General features: G+C 46.9%; 1 protein-coding gene across 1 annotated transcript; it reads left to right on the top strand.

Annotated features, from left to right (window-relative positions):
- The first annotated feature begins 1,239 nt into the window (after nucleotides 1–1,239).
- Nucleotides 1,240–10,001, top strand: HOXC13 (homeobox C13). Its single transcript, XM_071419182.1, has 3 exons — nucleotides 1,240–1,332; nucleotides 1,417–1,924; nucleotides 7,907–10,001. The coding sequence occupies exons 1-3, from the start codon at nucleotides 1,240–1,242 to the stop codon at nucleotides 8,161–8,163; spliced, it is 858 nt and encodes a 285-aa protein (XP_071275283.1). The 3' UTR covers nucleotides 8,164–10,001.
- The last annotated feature ends 11,645 nt before the right edge of the window (nucleotides 10,002–21,646 follow it).

Raw genomic sequence — 21,646 nt, forward strand, 5'->3', positions numbered from 1 at the left:
ATTTCATCCCATTTCCCCCATTTCAGCCCATCCGTCGCTACTTTTCCCCATTTATTCCCATTCTTTTCCCATTTTATTCCCTTTTTCCCTCTCATTTTATCCCATTTTATTCTCTTTTTTGCCCATTTTTGCCCTTTTTTCCCTCATTTTCCCCATTCCCACCCCCTTTTTTCCCCAACCCGGGAATTTTGCCTTTCCCCTTGAACTTGGCATTCCCCGAATCCCTCCCGGAATTTGTTTGTTTTAGGGTTTTTTTTTCCCCTTTTGCAGCTTTTTTTCCCTTCGGGATGATCTGGAGGCGGGAGCAGAACACGGGGGCGACCCCAGAGCAGCGGGATCGGGGGAATTTGGGGGAATTTGGGGGAATTTGGGGGAATTTTGGGTTTTTAGGGACACACAAAGCGTGGGTAGGGTCTGAAATAGGGACACGCTGAGGACAAAAATCCTAAAAAATCAGATTTTTCCCATTCCGCTGCCGCTTCACCCCTGCAGCAGAAGCCACTGAAATTTTGGGGCGGAATGGGCGAAAAGCGGATTTTGTTTTTTCGGGAAAACCCAAATTTTCGGGGAAAACCCAATGCCTCGGGAATCCGGCAGGAAAACGGGGGTGGGGGGGAACACGGGATGAAATTTTCCTTTTTTTTTTTTAATTGATTTTTGAGAAGGGGGGAGCGCCTGGAAAAGGGGAAAAACCCCCCAAAAAATCCCACGACGGGTTTAAAATATCAGGAAAAAAATATAAAAAAAATTCGAAACGTTGATAATAGTTTCAAATGCTTGTAAATAATTAAAATTAAAGGCGGGGGGGGATTTTTATCCCACTGGAATCCGGCGGAAAATCGGGAATGGGGGGGGGGGAATGGGGAGGGGGGGGCGACACCAAAGGAAAGGGGGGGGCACGCGGGGGGGGAGTGGGCGTGTCCTGGCGGCGCGGGGAGCCAATCATCGCGCGCCGTCCCGCGGGGGGCGTGTCCGGCGGCGCGGTGAAAGGGGCGTGGCCTGAGCGGATTTCTTAATGGAGCGGCGGCGGCGGGCGCGCGGCGCATGCGCGCTCGGCGCGGCGATGGCGGGGGGGTCCCGGGGCGCGGCGCGGAGCTGCCCCCGCCGCCAGCACCGGAGCGGGAGGAGCGGCGAGCCCGGCGGCGGCGGGGCCGGCAGCAGCAGCAGCAGCAGCAGCAGGAGGAGGAGGCGGCGGCGGCAGAGGAAGGGCGGCGGGAGGCGGCGGCAGCGCGGCATGACATGACGGCGCCGCTCGGGCTCCCCCCGCGCTGGCCCGACGCGCTCGGCTGCCGCTGCGAGGACGCCCCGCGGGAGAAGCCGCGCATGGAGAGCCTGGGCCCCTGCCGGGACGGGCTGGGCCCCTGCCGGGACGGGCTGGGCCCCTGCCGGGACGGGCTGGGCCCCTGCCGGGACGGGCTGGGCCACTGCCGGGAGATGCTGCCGCACGCCGGGCTGGCCGCACCGGGCGGCGGCGGCGGCGGAGCGGCCGCGGACGGAGCCGCGTACGCGGAGCTGGCGGGCGCGGAGCCGGCGCGGCAGTGCCCGTCGGGCTCGCTGGGCTACGGCGGGTACCCGTTCGCGCCGGGCTACTACGGCTGCCGCCTGAACCTGCAGCAGAAGCCCTGCGGGTACCACCCGCCCGACAAATTCGCCGAGGCCGGCGGCGCGCTGGGCGCCGAGGAGCTGCCGCCGGCGCGGGCCAAGGAGTTCCCGTTCTACCCCGGCTTCCCCGGCTCCTACCAGGCCGTGCCGGGCTACTTGGACGTGTCGGTGGTGCCGGCGCTGGCCGAGCCGCGGCACGAGGCTTTGCTTCCCATGGAAGGCTACCAGGGCTGGGCGCTGGCCAACGCCGGCTGGGACGGGCAGGTTTACTGCTCCAAGGAGCAGCCGCAGCCCGCGCACCTCTGGAAGGCGCCGTTCCCAGGTAGGGACCGCGAGCGGGAGCGGGAGCGGTGCCCGCGATCCGCGCGGCTTCGGCGGCGGGGACTGATCCCGGGCGTCCCAGAAATCCCGTATATCCCGGGTATCCCAGAAATCCCACATATCCCGGGTATCCCAGAAATCCCACATATCCCGGGTATCCCAGAAATCCCACATATCCCGTGTATCTATCTATCTTCTATCTATCTATCCTATCTATCCCTAACCCTATCCCATGTATTCCGTCTATCCCATATATCCGGATTTATTCCATATATCCCGATATATTTATCCCATCTATCCAATATGGGATATATTCCATATATCCCATATATCCAGATCCATCCCATATATCGGGATATATTCCATATATCCCAATATATTTATCCCATCTATCCCATATATTCCTTATATCCCGAGATACTTATCCCATCTATCCCGTGTATCCCACCTATCTGGATAAACTCCATTTATCCCCATATATTTATCCCACCTATCCCATCCATCCCCTCTATCCGGATCTATCCCCGTATATTCCGTGTACCCCGCCTATCCTACATATTCCATTTATTATCCTATATATTCCATCTATCTCATTTATCCCATACATTCCGTGTTTCCCGTGTATTCCATTTATCCCATATATTCCTGTGTATCCCATCTGTCCCACCTGTCCCCTATATCCGGATATGTTTATCTCACCCATCCCATCTCTCCGGGTCTATCCCATATATCCAGGTCTATCCCGATCAATCCATCCCATTCTTTCCCTTATATTCCATATATTCCAAATATCCCCACATATTCATTCCACGTGCCCCCGATATCCGGATCTATCCCACATTTTCAATTCATCCCATTTATCCCATACCCGTCTATCCCATCCGTTCCATACAGCCGGGTGTGTTAATTCCACATATCCCAACAGATTTATCCCACATATCCAGATATATTCCACGTACGATTCCATCTCTCCCATATACCCCATATATCCGGATATATTAATCATTAATTCCATATGTCCCCGTATATTAATTCCATAGATCCTAAATATCAGGGTATGTTTATTCCGTGTATCCGGGTACATTAATTCCCTATAGCCGGGTATATTAATTCCATATATCCGGGTATATTTATTCCATATATTCCCCATGCCCGGGTATATTTATTCCCTATAGCCGGGTATATTTATTCCATATATTCCCTATGTCCGGGTATATTTATTCCATATATTCCCGATATCCGGGTATATTTATTCCCTATAGCCGGGTATATTTATTCCATATATTCCCTATGTCCGGGTCTATTTATTCCATATATTCCCGATATCCGGGTCTATTTATTCCCCATATCCGGGTCTATTTATTCCCTATATTCCCGATATCCGGGTCTATTTATTCCCCATATCCGGGTCTATTTATTCCATATATTCCCGATATCCGGGTCTATTTATTCCGTACATCAGGGTACATTTCTCCCCCATATCCGGCTGTGTTTATTCCGTATATCCGGGTGTATTCCGCGTTTCCCCTCAATTCCGCCCGTTCCGTGTATTCCATGTGCCCGCGGAGCTGCGGGCTGGGTAATTAGAGGGAAGCGGCTCAGGAATGCTCGGAGCGGAGCGGGGCAATGTGCACGGGCACGCTCGGCGGGGCGAGGCCAGCGCGGCCCCAAACCCGACTTAATTCCATAATTCTGCCCTTCCTCGGCAGCCAATCCCGGCCCCAAAACACGGAGTTAATTCCATAATTCTGCCCTTCCTCGGCAGCCAATCCCGGCCCCAAAACACGGAGTTAATTCCATAATTCTGCCCTTTCTCCTGAGTCAATCCCGGCCCCCAAACCCGGAGTTAATTCCATAATTTTGCCTTTCCTTGGGATCCAACCCCGGCCCCAAAATTCCCGCGCTAATTCCCTGATTCTGCTCTTTTTCCTGGAGTAACCCAATCTCCAACAGCCCGCGGAAGTTCCCGAATTCTGCCCCTTCTCCTGCGGCAATCCCGGCCCAATCCAACCTCCAAAATTCCCGAATTCTGCCCCTTCTCCTGCGGCAATCCCGGCCCAATCCAACCTCCAAAATTCCCGAATTCTGCCCTTTCTCCTGCGGCAATCCCGGCCCAATCCAACCTCCAAAATTCCGCGGAAATTCCCTAAACCTGCCCTCCCTTCGGAGCCAATCCCGGCCCAATCCAACCTCCAAAATTCCCGAATTCTGCCTTTTCTCCCGAGCCAATCTCGCCCCAATCCAACCCCCAGAATTCCCTATTAATTCCCGAATTCCGCCTTTCCCGCTGCCTCCCCTCCCGCGCTCCCCCGTGGGCGCAGAGCTCCGAAAAAGGGGGAAAAAATGAAAAAAAAAGAAAAAATAAAAAAAGAAAAAAAGAAAATCGCGCTGAAAACGAATCGCGGAGCGGCTCGGGGGACTGGGGGCCGGGCGCTCAATCAGCTCCCAATTAACGCAATTAACGCCAGAGGTGTCAAGTGACAGCCGGAGCTGTTCGGGGGCCAGGAGGAGCGAAAAGGGAAGGGAAAAGGCCCCAAAATTCCCGCTCTGGAGAGCTCGGGAACCCCAAAACCCCGCGGGGCTGCGCCTGCGAAAGCCCCAAATCAATGGGGGAGCCCCGGGTTTGGGGTGGGGGTCGCGGTACCCGGGCTGGGCAGCTCCGTCCATTTCTCTTTTATCGATATAAAAACCCCAAATTCGGCTTTTCCCTTTCCCTTTATTTCCCTTTTATCGGCACAAAAACCCAAATCGCATTTCCCTTTATTTCCCTTTATATTGGCACCAAAAACCCCAAATCGCCTTTCCCTTTCCGCTTTATTTCCCTTTTATCGACACAAAACCCCAAATCACCTTTCCCCTTCCCTTTATTTCCCTTTATATTGGCATCAAACCCCCCAAATTCGGCTTTTCCCTTTCCCCTTTATTTCCCTTTTATCAGCACCAAAACCCCAAATCGCCTTTTCCCTTCCCTTTTATTTTCCCTTGATCAGCACCAAAACCCCCAAATTCGGCTTCCCCCTTTATTTCCCTTTTATCAGCACAAAAACCCCCAAATTCGGCTTTTCCCTTTCCCCTTTATTTCCCCTTTATCAGCACCAAAACCCCCAAATTCGGCTTTTCCCTTTATTTCCTTTCGATCGGCACAAAACCCCCAAATTCGGCTTTTCCGGGAGTTTTGGGGCCGCCAATGGGAATTCGGCCGCGCGGCTCCGGCTGCTCGCGGGGTTTTGGTTTTTGGGGACCCCTCCCCTCTTCGTGACCCCAAAAAGGACCCGCTGCCCCCCAGACGCCCCCAATTAACGCCCGGGCCGTAATTAGCGCTCGCCTCCATTTTCCTGCCCCTTCTGGGGCGCCGCGTTTGGGGTTCAGCTCCCCTCAAACCCCAAAATTCCGTTTTTGGGGAGTTTTGCCCCAAATGCCCCCGGTCCCGGAGCGTTTCCCCTTCCCCAGCGCCCCCAAAAAGCCGCTGGAAATGGGAAAATTTGGATTTTTTTGGTCCCCTCCGAGGGGATTTTTGGGGTTCGGGGTCTCCGTGTCGGCTCCGGGCGGGGTTTTGGGGTGGGAGGAGAAAAAGGAAGGAGGGAAAAGGGGAAAACTCCGAATTTTGCCCCAAAATCTGCGAGGTTTGAGGCGCCTCTGGTGCCCTCGGCCTGGAGGGCGGGCACTGCTGCTGCATCCGCGGCCAAGGCAAACAGGGAACGAAAATAGGGAATTAAAAAGGGAATTAAACCGGGAATTAAACCGGGAATTATCCCCGGTGTTTTCATTCTCATTATCCACAACACCATCAGCGCCTCCTCTGCCGGCCTTTTCCTCCTTTTCCCACCTTTCTTCCCCTTCTCCCCCTTTTCCCAGTTTTTTACCCCTTTTTACCCCCTTTTTTACCCCCTTTTTTACCCCCTTTTTTTACCCCTTTTTTACCCCCTTTTTTTTCCCCTTTTTTTCCTTTCTCCCTCTTTTCCCCCCATTTCCCCTCCTCCTTCTTCCCCTCTTCCCCCCTCATTTCCATGGCTTTTTTTCCCTTTTTTCCCCCACTTCTCTCCCCCTTTTCCCCTTTCCCACCCCCATTTTACCCCAAAATCCTCTCCCAGCCCCACCGGCCGCAATTCCCTTTTCCCCCATTTCATTTCCCCCCATCCCATTTTTTACCCATTTCCATTCACCCCGCTTCTGTCTAAACCAAATTCATTCACATTATTCCCATTTTTTGCCCATTTCCATTTCACCTTTGTTTTTAACCCCTTTATCACCATTTTGAGCATTTCCCCCATTTCCAACCTGATTTTCACCCGTTTCCCCCAATTCTAACCCAATTTTCACCCATTTCCCCCATTCCAACCCCATTTTCACCCATTTCCACCTCACCCACTTCACTTTTAAACACTTTATCCCCATTATTCCTATTTTTTTACCCATTTCTCCCCATCCCGACCCCACTTTTACACAATCCCCCCTATCCCACCCAAATTTTTTCCCAATTTCTCAGTTTCTAACCCCGTTTTCCCCCTGTCCCAGACGTGGTCCCCGTGCAGGCCAAGCCCAGCCCCGTTCCTTACCCCAAACCCTTTAACCCCTTTATCTCCTTTATTAACCCATAACTCCCATCCTAACCCCATTTTCACCCACATTTCCCATTTTTCACTCATTTTTCCCCATTTTTCCCCATTTCTAACCCCATTTTCTCGCTCTCCCTCTGTGGTCCCCCTGCAGGCCGAGCCCAGCCCACTCCACCAGGGCCACAGGAAGCTCCTGCCCCACGGTGAACCCTTTAACCCTTTTATCAACCCATTAATTCCCATTTTTACCATTTCTAACCTGATTTTTACCCATTTTTACCCATTTTTTCCCCATTTCCCCCCATCCCAGACTTGGTCCCACTGCAGGCCAAGCCCAGCCCGTTCCGGCGCAGGCGCAAGAAGCGCGTGCCCGATCCCGACCTACCCCAAACCCCTTTAACCCCTTTATTAACGTTTTATTAACCCTTTAATCCCGTTTAATAACCTTTTATTAACCCTTTGATTCCCGTAACTCCCATTTTTCCCCAATTTCCCCATTTCTAACCCCATTTTTCCCCATCCCAGATGTAGGCCCGCTGCAGGCCGGGCCCAGCCCGTTCCGGCGGGGCCGCAAGAAGCTCGGGCTGTACAGTAACCCCTGTAACCCCTTTATTAACCCTCTAACACCTTTATTAACCCTTTAACCCCTTTATTAACCCCTTTATTACCCCTTTAATGCCCATATTTCCCTCATAACTCCTGTTTTTTTCCCATTTCTAACCCCATTTTTCCCCATCCCAGATGTAGGCCCACTGCAGGCCGAGCCCAGCCCGTTCCAGCGGGGCTGCAAGAAGCTCGTGCTGTACAGTAACCCCTGTAACCCCTTTATTAACCCTCTAACACCTTTATTAACCCCTTTAACCCCTTTATTACCCCTTTAATGCCCATATTTCCCTCATAACTCCTGCTTTTTTCCCATTTTTCCCCCATTCTTCCCCATCACAGATGTAGGCCCGCTGCAGGCCGAGCCCAGCCTGTTCCAGCGGGGCTGCAAGAAGCTCGTGCTGTACAGTAACCCCTTTATTAACCCAATAACTCCATTTTTTCCCCATTTTTCACCCATAACTCCCATTTTTCCCCATTTCTAACCCATTTTTCCCCATTACTCCTCCCATCCCAGACGTGGTTCCCCTCCAGGCCGAGCCCAGCCCGTTCCGGCGCGGCCGCAAGAAGCTCGTGCTGTACAGTAACCCCTTTATTGACCCAATAACTCCATTTTTTCCCCGTTTTTTCCCATTTTAACCCATTTTTCCCCATTTTTTCCCCATCCCAGACGTGGTTCCCCTGCAGGCCGAGCCCAGCCCGTTCCGGCGCGGCCGCAAGAAGCGCGTGCTGTACAGTAACCCCTTTATTGACCCAATAACTCCATTTTTTCCCCGTTTTTTCCCAATTTCCCCATTTCTAACCCCATTTTTTCCCCATCCCAGACGTGGTGCCGCTGCAGGCCGAGCCCAGCCCGTTCCGGCGCGGCCGCAAGAAGCGCGTGCCCTACACGAAGCCGCAGCTGAAGGAGCTGGAGCGCGAGTTCGCCGCCAGCCGCTTCATCACCAAGGAGAAGCGGCGCCGCATCGCGGGCGCCACCAGCCTGAGCGAGCGCCAGGTCACCATCTGGTTCCAGAACCGCCGCGTCAAGGAGAAGAAGGTGCAGGGCAAGGCCCGGCCCGGGCACCTCCGGGACACCTGAGAGGCAGGGAAGGGTCTGGAAAAAATGGGGGGAAAAAAGAAAATATAGGGTGGAAAATTCAATGTTTGTCGTCGGACTTCGGGGCGGCCAGAATCGCCAAAATGTGGGGGGAAAATGGTTAAAAAATTCAATATTTATCATCGTGCCCGCAGGACTTTGGGGTGGCCAGAATCGCCAAAAAATGGAAAAAAAAATTGTTATAAATTTGATATTTATCATCGTGCCCGCAGGACTTTGAGGTGGCCAGATTCACCAAAAAGTGGGAAAAAAAGGGTTAAAAAATTCAGTATTTATCGTCGGACTTTGGGGCGGCCAGATTTGCCAAAATGTGGGGGGAAAATGGTTAAAAAATTCAATATTTATCATCGTGCCCGCAGGACTTTGGGGTGGCCAGAATCGCCAAAAAATGGAAAGAAAATTGTTATAAATTTGATATTTATCATCGTGCCCGCAGGACTTTGAGGCAGCCAAATTCAGATTCACCAGATTCACCAAAATGTGGGGGAAAAAAGGGTTAAAAAATTCAGTGTTTATCTATCGTCGGACTTTGGGGTGGCCAGATTCACCAAAATATGGAAAAAGAAGGGTTAAAAAAGTCAATATTTATCATCGTGCCCGCAAGACTTTGGGGCAGCCAGATTCGCCAAAAAATGGAAAAAAATATCAGTTTTCAGTGGGTGGAAAATTCAGTATTTATCGTCGTGCTGGTGGGACTTTGAGGTGGCCAAAATCCCCGAAAAAGCAACAAAAAAAGCATTAAAATACTGAAAATTTGATATTTATCCTCGTGCCCGCAGGACTTTGGGGCGGCCAGAACCCCCAAAAAATGGGAAAAAAAGGGTGGAAAATTCAATATTTATCGTCAGACTTTGGGGCGGCCAGAATTGCCAAAAATAATTTTTTAAAACTCAAAGATGGAAGAGAAAAATTCAATATTTATCCTCGTGCCGGCCAGACTTTGGGGTTTTCTCCCAAAAAAAAGGAAAAACCAAAATCAAAGACAGAAGCAAAAAATTCCCCTTGTGCTGATGGGATTTGGGGTTGAGAAAATCCCCGAAAAAGGAAAAAACAAAAATCAAGGACAGAAGCAAAAATTCAATGTTTGCCCTCGGAAAATCCCGAAAAAAGCCCAAAAGGCGAAGAGCAAAACTCGGTATTTATTTACCCTGGTGCCCGCGGGGACTTTGAGGAGAAAAACCCCAAAAAAGGAAAAAATTCCGACCCCAAAACTCCGAAATCCCAGCGCGGGATTTGGGGGGGAAAAATCGGAATTTTGGGCTGGGAGTGGAAATTCCCGATTTTCCCTTTTATTTCCCCGTTGTTTCTGTGGCAAAAAATGTGGGAAAAAAAACCCCCAAAAATCCCCAAAATTTCCCCCGGGCGGCGTCGGCTCCGCTTTTTTAAGGGTGGAAAAAATCGGAATTTTTAAGGGTGGAAAAAACCGGAATTTTTAAGGATGGGAAAATCGGAATTTTTAAGGGTGGAAAAATCGGAATTTTTAAGGATGGAAAAAACCGGAGTTTTTAAGGGTGGAAAAATCGGAATTTTTAAGGATGGAAAAATCGGAATTTTTAAGGATGGAAAAACCGGAATTTTTAAGGGTGGAAAAATCAGAATTTTTAAGGGTGGAAAAATCGGGATTTTTAAGGGTGGAAAAATCAGAATTTTTAAGGGTGGGAAAATCGGAATTTTTAAGGGTGGAAAAATCGGAATTTTTAAGGGTGGAAAAAACCGGAATTTTTAAGGATGGGAAAAATCAGAATTTTTAAGGGTGGAAAAATCGGAATTTTTAAGGATGGGAAAAATCGGAATTTTTAAGGGTGGAAAAATCGGAATTTTTAAGGATGGAAAAATCGTGAATGGGGAAAAAAATTCCCGGCGGGGTTTGGGGTCGGATTTTGAGGATTTTTGGGGATTTTTGGGGGTTTTTGGGGGTTCTCCCCCGCGGATCCGGATGGGGAAATTGGGGAATTTCCGGCCGGATTTTGGGGTTTTTTGGGGGATTTTGGGGGTTGCTGTCGCTGTGGGCTCGCGGTGTCCGCCTTGTACCCAGCCTTGGAAATAAATCGCTTTTCTTTCCTCGTGGTTCTGCCTGCAGGACAAAGGAAAACAGAGAAATTCTCTTTGTGCGGCTTTTTCGGGCCCCGGCGGGAATTCCTGGGGAAAAAAATGGGGAAAAATGGGGGAAAAAATGGGGAAAAAATCAGGAAAATTGGGGGATAAAAATGGGGAAAAAAATCAGGAAAATTGGGGGAAAAAGACCCCAGGAAAATTGGGGGAGAAAAAAGGGAAAATGGAAGAATGGGAAAGGGAGAAAAGGAACGGGAGGGGTTGAAGCGAGAGCTTAAAAATGGGATTTTTATTGCATTTAATTTTTATTTATTTCCTTTTTATCGAGAGTGTTTTATTTAATTGATTTCTGTTCGGGCTCTTTTTATTCAGTCTATTTTAGTCCTTTTTATTCAGTTTATTTCAGTCCTTTTTACTCAGTTTATTTTAGTCCTTTTTATTCAGTTTATTTTAATTTTTTTTTAATTCGGTCTATTTTTAGTCCTTTTTCTTTGGTCTATTTTTTTATTTAATCCTTTATATTCGGTCTATTTTTTATTTAATTTTTTAAATTTGGTCCATTTTTGTTGCATTTCTTGACTGAATCTCTTTCTAGGTAGGATCTTTTACTTTATTTGAACTGATTTTACCTGTTTTAATTCAATACATTTGCATTCGGCCGCATTTTTATTTCCTATATTTTGATTTCATGATCTTCAATCTGCTGTTGTTCAATGTTTTTATTTCATGCTTTTTTATTTCATTGCATTTTTACTCAATTTGAATTTTATTGGAATTTTCTCTCTTTATTTTCCCCTCCTCAGACTCTCCCGAGGGGAGGGAAAAGGGGCCGGAATTGGCTTTAAAATCCCGATTTTCCCCCGGATTTAATTTGCCCGGAATGCGGCAAAAACCGAGGGGAGAATCGGGGTGGGAAAGGGGAAAATGGGGAAATTTCAGAGGCGGCAGAAAATTCAAATTCTCTCCGATTCGAGATCAGTTTAGGGTGGATTTTACACCGATTTAATGTTTAATTTAATGACTTTAATCTTTTAATGTTTAATTTAATTTCATCTTTTCATGTTTATCTCTGTGTCCTTCCAGGCGCGTCGATCCCACCCCGAATATTCCAATTTTTTTTTAGGATTTCAGGGCGGATTTTAATTTTTTTTTTTTTCCTGGATTTTGCAGCTCCCAAAATTCGGATTTGGGCGTGGGAGGGCGGGGATTTCAATAATTCAGAATTTGGGGTTTTTATTTTGTGGTTTTTTTCCCCTTAAATCGCGCCCTAAACAGAAATTCCCGTCAGCGTTCGGTAGAAACTTCCAGAAATATTGGGTATAAAATTTATAAAATTTATTAAAATATAAAATTTATAAAATTGATTAAAATGTAAAATTTACTGATTTTTGTCAACACAGGGAGGGGAAATCCTCAATATTGCCGCGTGAAAAGGGAGGAAAATCTCATTTAAGGATGCTTGGAATCCCCAAATAAACCCCAAAATAAATCCCAAAATAAACCCAAATAATCCTGAATTAAATCCCGAAATAAACCCCAAAATCCTCAAATAAAACCCCAGACAAACCCAAAAATCCAAATTAAACTGAAATAATCCCTAAATAAACCCCAAAATTTAAAATACACCCCGAGAATCCCGAGGTTTGGGGGGAAAAGTGAAAATTTTGGAGTTTTTAGGGAGAATGAAATCCCAGCTCTCGATCCCAAAAGTCTTCCCGGGTTTTTTTTTGGAATTTCGGCGATTTGGATCCCGAATTTTTCCAGTTTTGGTTCATTTCCGGAGCTGTTCCAACAGGAAAATTGGGAATTTTCGGGATGGGAGTGGGAATTCCTGGGGGGAAAAAATCCCAAATTCACCCCAAAGTTGGGGAAAAATTCCCAAATTTGGGGGGAAATTCCCAAATTCCCCCCGGCCCAGAACCTTTGGGATTTGGGCTGGGAAAATCCAAAAAAGGGGAATTTCCAACGGCAGCTCCGGGAATGCCCAAATCCCAAATTCCGGGGGAATTTCCCCGGTTTGGGGGCAGAAAATCCGAAAATTGAATGGAATTAATGAAGAATTTGAATATTAATAAATGGAGGAAGGAAATTCCCGGGAAGGGATTGGGGGAATTTGGGGGAATTTGGGGAAATTCCTGAATTTCCTCCCCAGGGCGGGGAACAGAGCCGGGGTTGGGGACAGAAAATTGGAGATTTTGGGGCACTTTGGGCGTTTTCGAGCCCAATTTTTGTCATTTTCGGGTTCATTTTTGGTCAATTCTGATTTCAGGTTTTGTCACTCCTGGATTCGGTTTTTTGGTCACTTTGGGTTAATTTTGGTCGCTTTGGGCTTAAACTTTTACCACATTTGGGTCAATTTTTGGTCACTTTGGGCTTAAATTTTGACCAAATTTGGGTCAATTTTTGCTCACTTTGGGCTTAAACTTTTGGTCACTTTTGGGTTCATTTCTGGTCAATTCTGATTTAATTTTCGGTCACTTTTGGGTTCATTTCTCATCATTTCTGATTTAATTTTTGGTCACTTTTGGGTTCATTTTTTATCAGTTCCAGTTTGGGTTTTTTGGTCACTTTTGGGTCCATTTTTGGCCATTTTCGTTCATTTTTTGGGTCATTTTCAGGTCGATTTTTCCTCCTGCGCCTCCTTTTCCTTCTCTCAGCCCAATTTTCATCCCTGGGACTCCAAAAATGACAAAAATGAGAAATTCCTTTGATTTTTGCCTCCTCAGGGGGATTTTTTGGGGGATTTTGGGTGGAAAAATCGGGAAAATCCAGGGATTCCTTCTCCTCCCTTCAATCCCGGTGGGAAAAATGAATTTTTGGTTGGAAAAATCAAAATCATCCCTGAATTCCTCCCTTAATTTCCTTTTTTCGGGTGTTTTTTAACCAATCCTTCCTCCCGCTGCTGAGTTGGATTTTTTGGAGCTTTTTCCTTCATTTTTTCCTCAAAAAAAAAGCGAAAAATTTGAATTTCTGCCCCCAAACTTGGAAATTTCCACCTCCGCTCCTGTCCCGAGGAGGGAATTACCCCGGCCAGGAGATTTTAATTAATTTTTTAAATTTCTTAATTGATCTTTTTAATTTCTAATTTGGATTTCTGGAAGAGCTGCGGATTTTGGGGATAAAAATTCCTGATCCGGGCCGAGCTGAGGGGGAAAAAAAAAAATGAAATTCAGGAGGGGGGAAAAAAAGGCAAAAATTGGAATTTTCAGGGTCGTGACAGCGCCTGGAGGGAAGAGAGAAAAATTAATTAAAATGAATTAAAATATTTAAAATGGATTGGAATGGATGAAAATGGAATTTGAATTCGTTGCCATGGAATGAAAACGAACTGGAATCAATTGGGACGAATGAAAGTCAATTAAAAACGGGAAGAAATCGGGAATTTAATGGGAATTTTGCCCCTGATCCTGTTCGGGATTTGATTCCAAATGGGGCAAAATTCGGGTAAAATTCCGGTAAAAATCGGGTAAAATTCTGTTAAATTCGGGTTAATTTCGGGTAAATTCGGGTAAAAATCGGGTAAAATTCGGGTAAATTCGTGTAAATTCGGGTAATTTCGGGTAAATTCGGGTAATTTCGTGTAATTTCGGATAAATTCGCATAAATTCGGATAAATTCGGATAAATTCTGTTAAATTCGGGTAAATTCGGGTAAATTCGGATAATTTCGGATAATTTCGGGTAATTTCGGGTAATTTCGGATTTTCCCGGGTTTTCCCCCCAAACTCGGCCTCGGGCGGCGGTGACGTCACGGGCGGTGACGTCACGGGTGTTACCCTTGACCTTGACATCACGGGGGGGTCCCGGGGCCTGGGCCGGGCTCGGCTGGGCCGGGTTTGGTTTAGGCCGGGTTTGGTTTAGGCCGGGTTTGGTTCAGACTGGGCCGGGTTTGGTTTAAATCGAGTTTTGTTTAGGCCGGGCCGGGTTTGGTTTGAACCGGGCTCGGTTTAGGCCGGGTTTTGTTTAAGCCGGGTCTGTTTTAAGCCGGGTTTGTTTAAGCCGGGCCCGGTTTAAGCCGGGTTTGGTTTAGGCCGGGTTTTGTTTAGGCCGGGCCCGTTTTAGGCCGGGTTTTGTTTAGGCCGGGCCTGCCCCGATCGCCTCAGGGAATTTTCCCGCCCGGCCCGGCCCCATTTCCCTCCCTCCTCTCCCAAGTTTTGGTTTTTTCCCTGCGTTTCCTTCGTTTTTAGGGAATTTTCTCCTCTTTTTATTTTTTCCCCGTATTTTCCCTTTTCCCCCCTTTTTTTCCTTTTTTCTTCCCTATTTTCCCTTTTTTCTCCCTATTTTTTTCCCTTTTTTCTCCCTATTTTCCCCTATTATTTTCCTTTTTTCCCTATTTGTTCCTTTCCCCTCTATTTTTCTTTTATTTCCTCCCATTTTCCCTTCTCTCCCTATTTATTTCCTCTCTTTTTCCTATTATTCCTTCCTTTCCCCTTTTTTCTTTCCTCCTATTATTTATTTTCATTCATTTCCATTTCTCCCATTTCTCCTTTTATTCCTATGTCTCTTAATTTTTATTTTTCCTACCATTTCCTTCCTTTTTCTATTCTTCCCCTTCCTTTTACCCTGATTTTTCTCTCTCTTTTAATTTCCTTTATTTTTCCTATTTTCCCTTCCTTTTTTTTTCTATTTTCCCTTTTTTCCCCTTATTTTTCCTTTTATTTTCCGAATTTTTCTCTTTCTTTTTTCCTCCTTTTTTCCCTTCTTCATTCCCCCTCCACACCCGACATTTCCCCGTTTATTTTTCCCCCAATTCCATTTTTTAAGGCTCAAATCCCCCCAGGATCGGGAATTTCGCTCCTCTCAGCGCCAGGTGAGTGCAGCTCCCGTTTATCCCAAAAACTTCGCCTTGAAAGACCAAAAAAAAGAGGAAAAAATTGGGGAAAAGGGAGGGAAAAAAAAGGAAAATAAAGGAGAGGAAAAAGCAGGGAAAATAAAAAATGGGAAAACTAAAAAAAATAATTAAATAGGGGAATAAAGGGAGGGGGAAAAAAGAGAAAAAATTTAAAGGAAAATGAAAATAAAGCGGATTTTGGGTCCTTTTTGGGAGCTTCCCGAGCTTTGCCAAGGAATTTCCCCCGAGGCGTTTCCAGCGCCGCTTCCCTGGGTTTGGGGTTTGGTTTTGGGGTTTGGTTTTTGGTTTTGGGGTTTTTGGGTTTTTGGGTTTTGGGTTTGGGGTTTTGGGTTTTTGGTTTTTGGTTTTTTGGTTTTTGTTTTTTTGGGGTTTTTTTTCCCTTTTTGGCGGCTCCGCCTCAAAGCCGGGCCAAAAATTCCAATTTTTCCTTTGGTTTTTTTGGGAACGGAGCCCGGAATTTGCGGCCGCGCTGCGGGCGGGGCTCGGATCCCGGGATTTCCCTTTTTCTTCCTCATTTTCCACAGAAATTGGGACTAAAATGGACCAAAATCGCTTTTTTTGGGCTCCCCCGCTCGCCACTGGGACGGGAGAATCCCACGGGGCTTTTCCGGGGCTTTTTTTGGGTTTTTTAAAGGAATTCCAGGCAAAAAAATCCAAATTTCTGCCCCCAAAGCAGCGCTGGGGTTAAACCCGAATTCCCCTCCTGGGTTTGGGGTTGGATTTTCCCGCCCGGGGATTCTGCGCCGGCAAAAAATGGGGAAAAATTGGGAAAAAAATGCGATTTTCCAGGGATTTCCTCTTTGGGAGCCGAGCTGAAACCACCCGCGGAAAATTCCCATTTCTGTAGGGAATTTTATTTTATTTTATTTTATTTTATTTTATTTTATTTTATTTTATTTTATTTTATTTTATTTTATTTTATTTTATTTTATTTTATTTTATTTATTTTTTATTTATTTTATTTTATTTTTTTTTTTTTTTATTTTATTTTATTTTAATTTTTGGGTCCGATCCCGGTTTTCCTGCTTTTCCGTGGAATTGAATTTTCTCTTTGGGGCTCAATCCCATTTCCAGCCGGAAAATTCGGGATATTTCCATCCATTCCTTCCATTTCCAATTGGCGAAATTCGGGACATTTTAATTCATTTATTCCATTTCCAATTGGCGAAATTCGGGGCATTTTAATTCATTTATTCCATTTCCAATTGGCGAAATTCGGGACATTTTAATTTATTTATTCCATTCCTAATTGGGGAAATTCGGGACATTTTAATTCATTTATTCCATTTCTAATTGGCGAATTTCGGGGCCTTTTAATTCATTTATTCCATTTCTAATTGGCGAAATTCGGGACATTTTAATTCATTTATTCCATTTCCAATTCGGGTTTCTGGCACTAAAATTCCTCTCCAGCCCCAGCCGAGCGCTGGGAATAAATTGAATTTACGAGAAGGGAAAAAACCCCAAAATTTGGATTTTTCAGCGCCGAGACGGGAAAGGAAAAAAAAGAACAAAAAAAAGGAAAAACCGCGGGAATAAAAAGGAAGAAAAAGCTCGGGAGAAGCGGGAATTGGGCCCAAAAAAGGGAATTTCGGGAGTTTTGCAGCCCTGATTTGCATGGGATGCCGACCCTTTTACTGCCCGAGACAGTGACCTTGAACTGCGCCGCCCTTTATGGCCCCGCCGCAATTCGGGCATTTTCGCCTTTTCCCACCCAGCTCGGGCATTTCCGGCGATTCCCCCCCAAAAATGGGGAAAATTCAAAATAAATTCCCTTTACAGGGAGGCTCTGCCGGCAAATCGGGGAAAAGGGAGATTTTAATTTATTTTTAATGAATATCCAATTTCTTTTTTTTCATTTATTTAAAATACATCTTCAATTTAGATTTAATTTTATTTTTGATTCCTCTTTAATTGATTCATTTTTAATTAATTTTTTCCTGTTTTTTTTGAGCTAAAAGCGACCCCAGAGCCGAGGGGGTTTTTCCCAGCGATTTAAGCGGGAATTGGGAATTTTTTGTTCTCCTTTTTTAGAAAAGGCGCCCCCGGGGTTTTTAAAGTCGCTTTTCCGAGCAGGAAAATGGGATTTTAATGGGAAAATCCCCTGGAAAGGCGGGAGCGCCGCCGAGGGGGTTTGAGGCGTTGGGTTTATTTTTATTTCGGCTTTTATTTCGGTTTTATTCCCATTTCGGGTTTTATTTCGGGGTTTATTTCCATTTCGGGTTTTATTCCGGGTTTTATTTCGGGTTTTATTCCGGGTTTTATTCCCATTTCTGGTTTTATTTCTGGTTTAATTTCGGGTTTTATTCCCATTTCTGCTTTTATTTCGGGTTTATTTCCATTTCTGGTTTTATTTCGAGTTTTATTCCGGGTTTATTCCCATTTCTGGGTTTATTTCTGTTTTTATTTCGGGTTTTGTTTCTGGTTTTATTCCCATTTCTGTTTTTATTTCTGGTTTCATTTCTGGTTTTATTTCGGGTTTATTTCCATTTCGGGTTTTATTTCTATTTCTGTGTTTATTTCTGTTTTTATTTCCGTTTTTATTCCGGGTTTTGTTTCCGTTTTTATTCCGGGTTTTATTCCCATTTCTGGGTTTATTTCTGTTTTTATTTCCGTTTTTATTCCGGGTTTTATTTCCGTTTTTATTCCGGGTTTTGTTTCTGGTTTCATTTCGGGTTTTATTCCCATTTCTGGGTTTATTTCTGTTTTTATTTCCGTTTTTATTCCGGGTTTTGTTTCTGGTTCGGCTCCGGGCGCTCGGGCCGCGCTTTGGCTCTTCCGGGCCTTTCCCTGCTTGGAAAACCGGGGGGAAAAAAAAGGGGAAAAATGAGAAAAAACCACCAAAAAAACCCCCAAAAATTCGCTTTTCTCAGCCCGAGCCTCCCCCTCTCTGCCCCCCAAAAATGCGATTTTTAATTGGAATTTTGGCCGCAAAAATTGTCAAGAATGGGGAGTTCAGAACCCCCGAACCGCCGGATTTTGGGGCAGAAATTTCCCTTTTCCAGCGCGGAACGAAAGCCCCGGGCGGGAACTTCTGGCGCGGGGGAAGAATTTCAATTTTTTCACCGAAAATTAAAGAAAAAGGGAGCGAACAAAGGGAGGGGAGGAATGGAAATGATTGGAAATGATCCAGCGGCTTTGGAGCCCAGCCCCGCACCTGGAGGCGGAAAATTCCTTGGCAGGGCTTGAAAAAGCGCCCGAAAAGGGGAAAAAATGCAAAAAAAAAAAATAGAAAAATAGCGCCCGAAAAAGGGGAAAAAATGCAGAAATAAATAGAAAAATAACGCCCCAAAAAAAGGGGAAAAATGCAGAAATAAATAGAAAAATAAGGCCCGAAAAAGGGGGGAAAATGCAAAAATAAATAGAAAAATAACGCCCAAAAAAAGGGGGGAAAATGCGAAAATAAATAGAAAAATAATGCCCCAAAAAAAAGGGAAAAATTAAAAAATAAATAGAAAAATAATGCCCCAAAAAGGGGGAAAAAATTAAAAAGTAAATAGAGGAAAAAAAGCCCCAAAACCAGCGGGAAAATTAAAAAATAAATAGAAAAATAATGCCCGAAAAAGGGGAAAAATGCAAAAATAAATAGAAAAATAACGCCCCGAAAAAGGGGAAAAAATTAAAAAGTAAATTAGGAAAAAAAGCTCCAAAACAGCGGAAAAAAATTAATAAATAAATAGAAACAAAACCGCCCAGAAAAGGGGGGGAAATAGAGGAAAAACCGCCCAAAAGATGAGAAAGAAATAATTTTAAAATAATGGAAAAATAAATGAATAAGAAAAAAAAAAAACCACGGAAAATAATTTTAAAGCACCGGAAATTAGGGGGGAAAAAAGCCCGAAAAATAAGAAAAAGCCCCAAAAATAAGAAAAAAGCCCCAAAAAGATCAGAAAAGCCCCAAAAAAGGGAAATTTTGGCATTGCCGGGGAATCTCTGGGCTCGGGTTTGGTTCCTGCGCAGGGCGGAGATTCCCAGGCTGGGAAAAGCTGAAAAAAGCTGGAAAAAGCTGAAAAAAGCTGAAAAAAAGCTGAAAAAAAAGCGGAATTTCGGGTTTTTCCACCTCCGCGCGCAGGGAAAGCGCCCGAGGAGCCGCACCTGATTTATTGGGGGTTTTTATTGGGGTTTTTATTGGGTTTTTTTGGGATTTTTTGGGGTTTTTTTGAGCGGTTTTGGAGCTTCCAGGAGGAGGAAAAACTTGAATTTATTTGGGGGGAAACGCCTGAAATGGGACCTGGGGCGGCTTCGCCTCCCCGGGGAGGATTTTGGGGTGGAAAAGGCGAAATTCGAACCGGGGGAAGGCGAAAAAGCAAAATAAAGGTGGGAAAAGGGGAAAAAAAAGGATTCAAAATGGCCAAAAGGGGAAATTCCGCCCCAAATCCCGCTCCGGGTTTGTTCTCCCGTCCCAGGATTTATTTTTGGGGATTTTTTGGAGTTTATTTCACGCTGGAAGGAGCCGCCATCGGTTTTTATTTTATTTTATTATTTTTATTTATTTTTTCCCCTGATTTTCAAGGGCGGGAGGGAGAAATGGAATAAACGGAAATAAACGGAATTAAACGGAATTAAATGGAATTAAATGGAATTAAATCCCCCCTGCGCCGCTCGCAGGGGGCAGGAAAATGGGGAATTTTGGGCGGATTCTGCGGGAAATTGGGGGGGAAAATCAGAATTTCAGAGTTCGGGGATCTGGGGGGATAAAGGAAGGGAAACGGAGCAGCAAAAGCGAGAAAATGACCCCCAAAAATAAAAATCTTTAAATTTTAGAGAGGCGGGAAGAGGCTGGGGCAGCCCCGGAGAAAGAAAATGGAAAAAAAAAGATCAAAAATGGGCAAAAAAAGGTGAAATAATGGTAAAAAAAGGGTCCAAAAATGGCCAAAAATTAATAAAATAATGATGAAAAATGAGCAGGGATTGTATGGAACGGCACAATAGCGATAGGAAAGGATAAAGGAATGAGAAAATTATTAAAGGTGACACAGTGGGAAAACAATGGTAAAAATGGAAAGGGGAAAAAAAACAAAAAATGGAATTAAATCGAGCTGGGTTTGGGGTTTTTAATGGGGTTTGGGAGGGCGGGGAGGGGGAAAATGGGGGGAAATGGGGGAAAAAAGGGAAAATGGGGGAAAATGAGGGAAAAATGCGGGAAAATGAGGGAAAATGGGGGAAAATGAGGGAAAAATGCGTGAAAATGAGGGAAAATGAGGGAAAATGGGGGAAAATGAGGGAAAAATGCGGGAAAATGGGGGGAAATGGGGGGAAAATGAGGGAAAATGGGGGAAAAAGGGAAAATGGGGGGAAAAAGGGAAAGGAAGGGAAAGGAGAGAAATAGGAAGGGAAAGGAGGGGAAAGGGAGGAAAAAGGAGGAAGAAGGGAGGGAAAAGAAGGAAAAAAGGGAGGGAAAGGGAGGAATAAAGGAGAAACGGGGAGGGATAAAAGGAAGGAAAAAGGGAGAGAAATGGAAGAAAAAATGAGGGAAAGGGGGAGGAGAAAAAGGAGGGAAAAGACGGAAAAAAAATGAGAGAAAGGGGGACGAAGAAAGGATGGAAAAGGGGGGAAGAGGGGAGGGAAAAATGAGGGGAAAATGAGGAAAAATGGGAGGAAAAATGAGGAAAAAAGGGAAGAGAACGGGAGGAACCCGGCGCTGTTTTGTCTGAGCTGCGGAGGGGAGGGGACACCGGGGGGGGGGAGGGGACACCGGGGGGGGGGGGAGGGGACACCGGGGGGGGGGGGGGGGAGGGGGACACCGGGGGGGGGGGGGGGAGGGGACCCCGGGGCCGCGCGGGCCCCACGTGACGGCGGCGCCGGGGCCGATGGGCGCGGGCCGAGCCTTTTAACGGCGCCCATGGCCGGGGCCGCGCGCAGCAGCGCCGGGTCCCGCTCGGGGCCCGCTCCCGGCCCCGGTGCCCCCGCTCCGCCCCGGAGCTGCCGAGACCCGGGTTCCCCCCGGTTTCCCCCATTTTCCCCTCGTTTTACCCCCGGTGCTGCCCCCGGTTCCGCCCCGCGGTCCCTGCGCGCTCCGGGCTCGCTGAGCTCCGCTCCGCGGCCGCGCTTCCCCATTCCCGCCCCGCTCGCCGCTCCCTGCGCTTCCCCCGGTGCTGCCCCTCCGGTTCTGCCCCGCTCCGGCACCGCTGGGCCCCGTCCTGAGCCCCGTGTTCCCCATTTCCCCCGGTGTTCCCCATTTCCCCCGGTTTCCCCGACTCTCCCCGGTCCCTCCGCTTCCTCCGGTTTCCCTCCGCTTCCTCCCGGTCCCTCCGCTTTTCCCCGGTGCCCCCTGATCCCCCCGGTTCCTCCCGGTCCCCCCTGATCCCCCGATTTCCCCGATTCCTCCGGTTCCTCCCGGTCCCTCCGCTTTCCCCCGGTCCCCCCTGATTCCCCCGGTTCCTCCCGGTCCCCCCTCTTCTCCCTCTTTCCCCATTTCCCCCATTTCCCCCCGGTCCCCCCCGATCCCCCCGTTCCCCCCGGTGTCCCCTGATTCCCCCGTTCCCCCCCGGTCCCCCCGTTCCCCCCCGGTCCCCCCGGTGTCCCCGCCGTCCCCGCCGCTCCGGGGGCGGCCCCGCGGACC

The sequence above is a fragment of the Agelaius tricolor genome, unplaced genomic scaffold, assembly GCF_023055355.1.
Source record: "Agelaius tricolor isolate 1412-34295 unplaced genomic scaffold, bAgeTri1.0.p SCAF_101, whole genome shotgun sequence".
In the NCBI taxonomy this organism is placed as follows: domain Eukaryota; kingdom Metazoa; phylum Chordata; class Aves; order Passeriformes; family Icteridae; genus Agelaius; species Agelaius tricolor.

Excerpts from the sequence above, each read along its gene's own strand:
- HOXC13 (XM_071419182.1), top strand. The coding sequence starts at position 1,240 with ATGACGGCGCCGCTCGGGCTCCCCCCGCGCTGGCCCGACGCGCTCGGC. Across the intron at positions 1,333-1,416 it reads AGAAGCCGCGCATGGAGAGC|CTGGGCCACTGCCGGGAGAT; the intron begins CTGGGCCCCTGC and ends TGCCGGGACGGG. Across the intron at positions 1,925-7,906 it reads CTGGAAGGCGCCGTTCCCAG|ACGTGGTGCCGCTGCAGGCC; the intron begins GTAGGGACCGCG and ends TCCCCATCCCAG.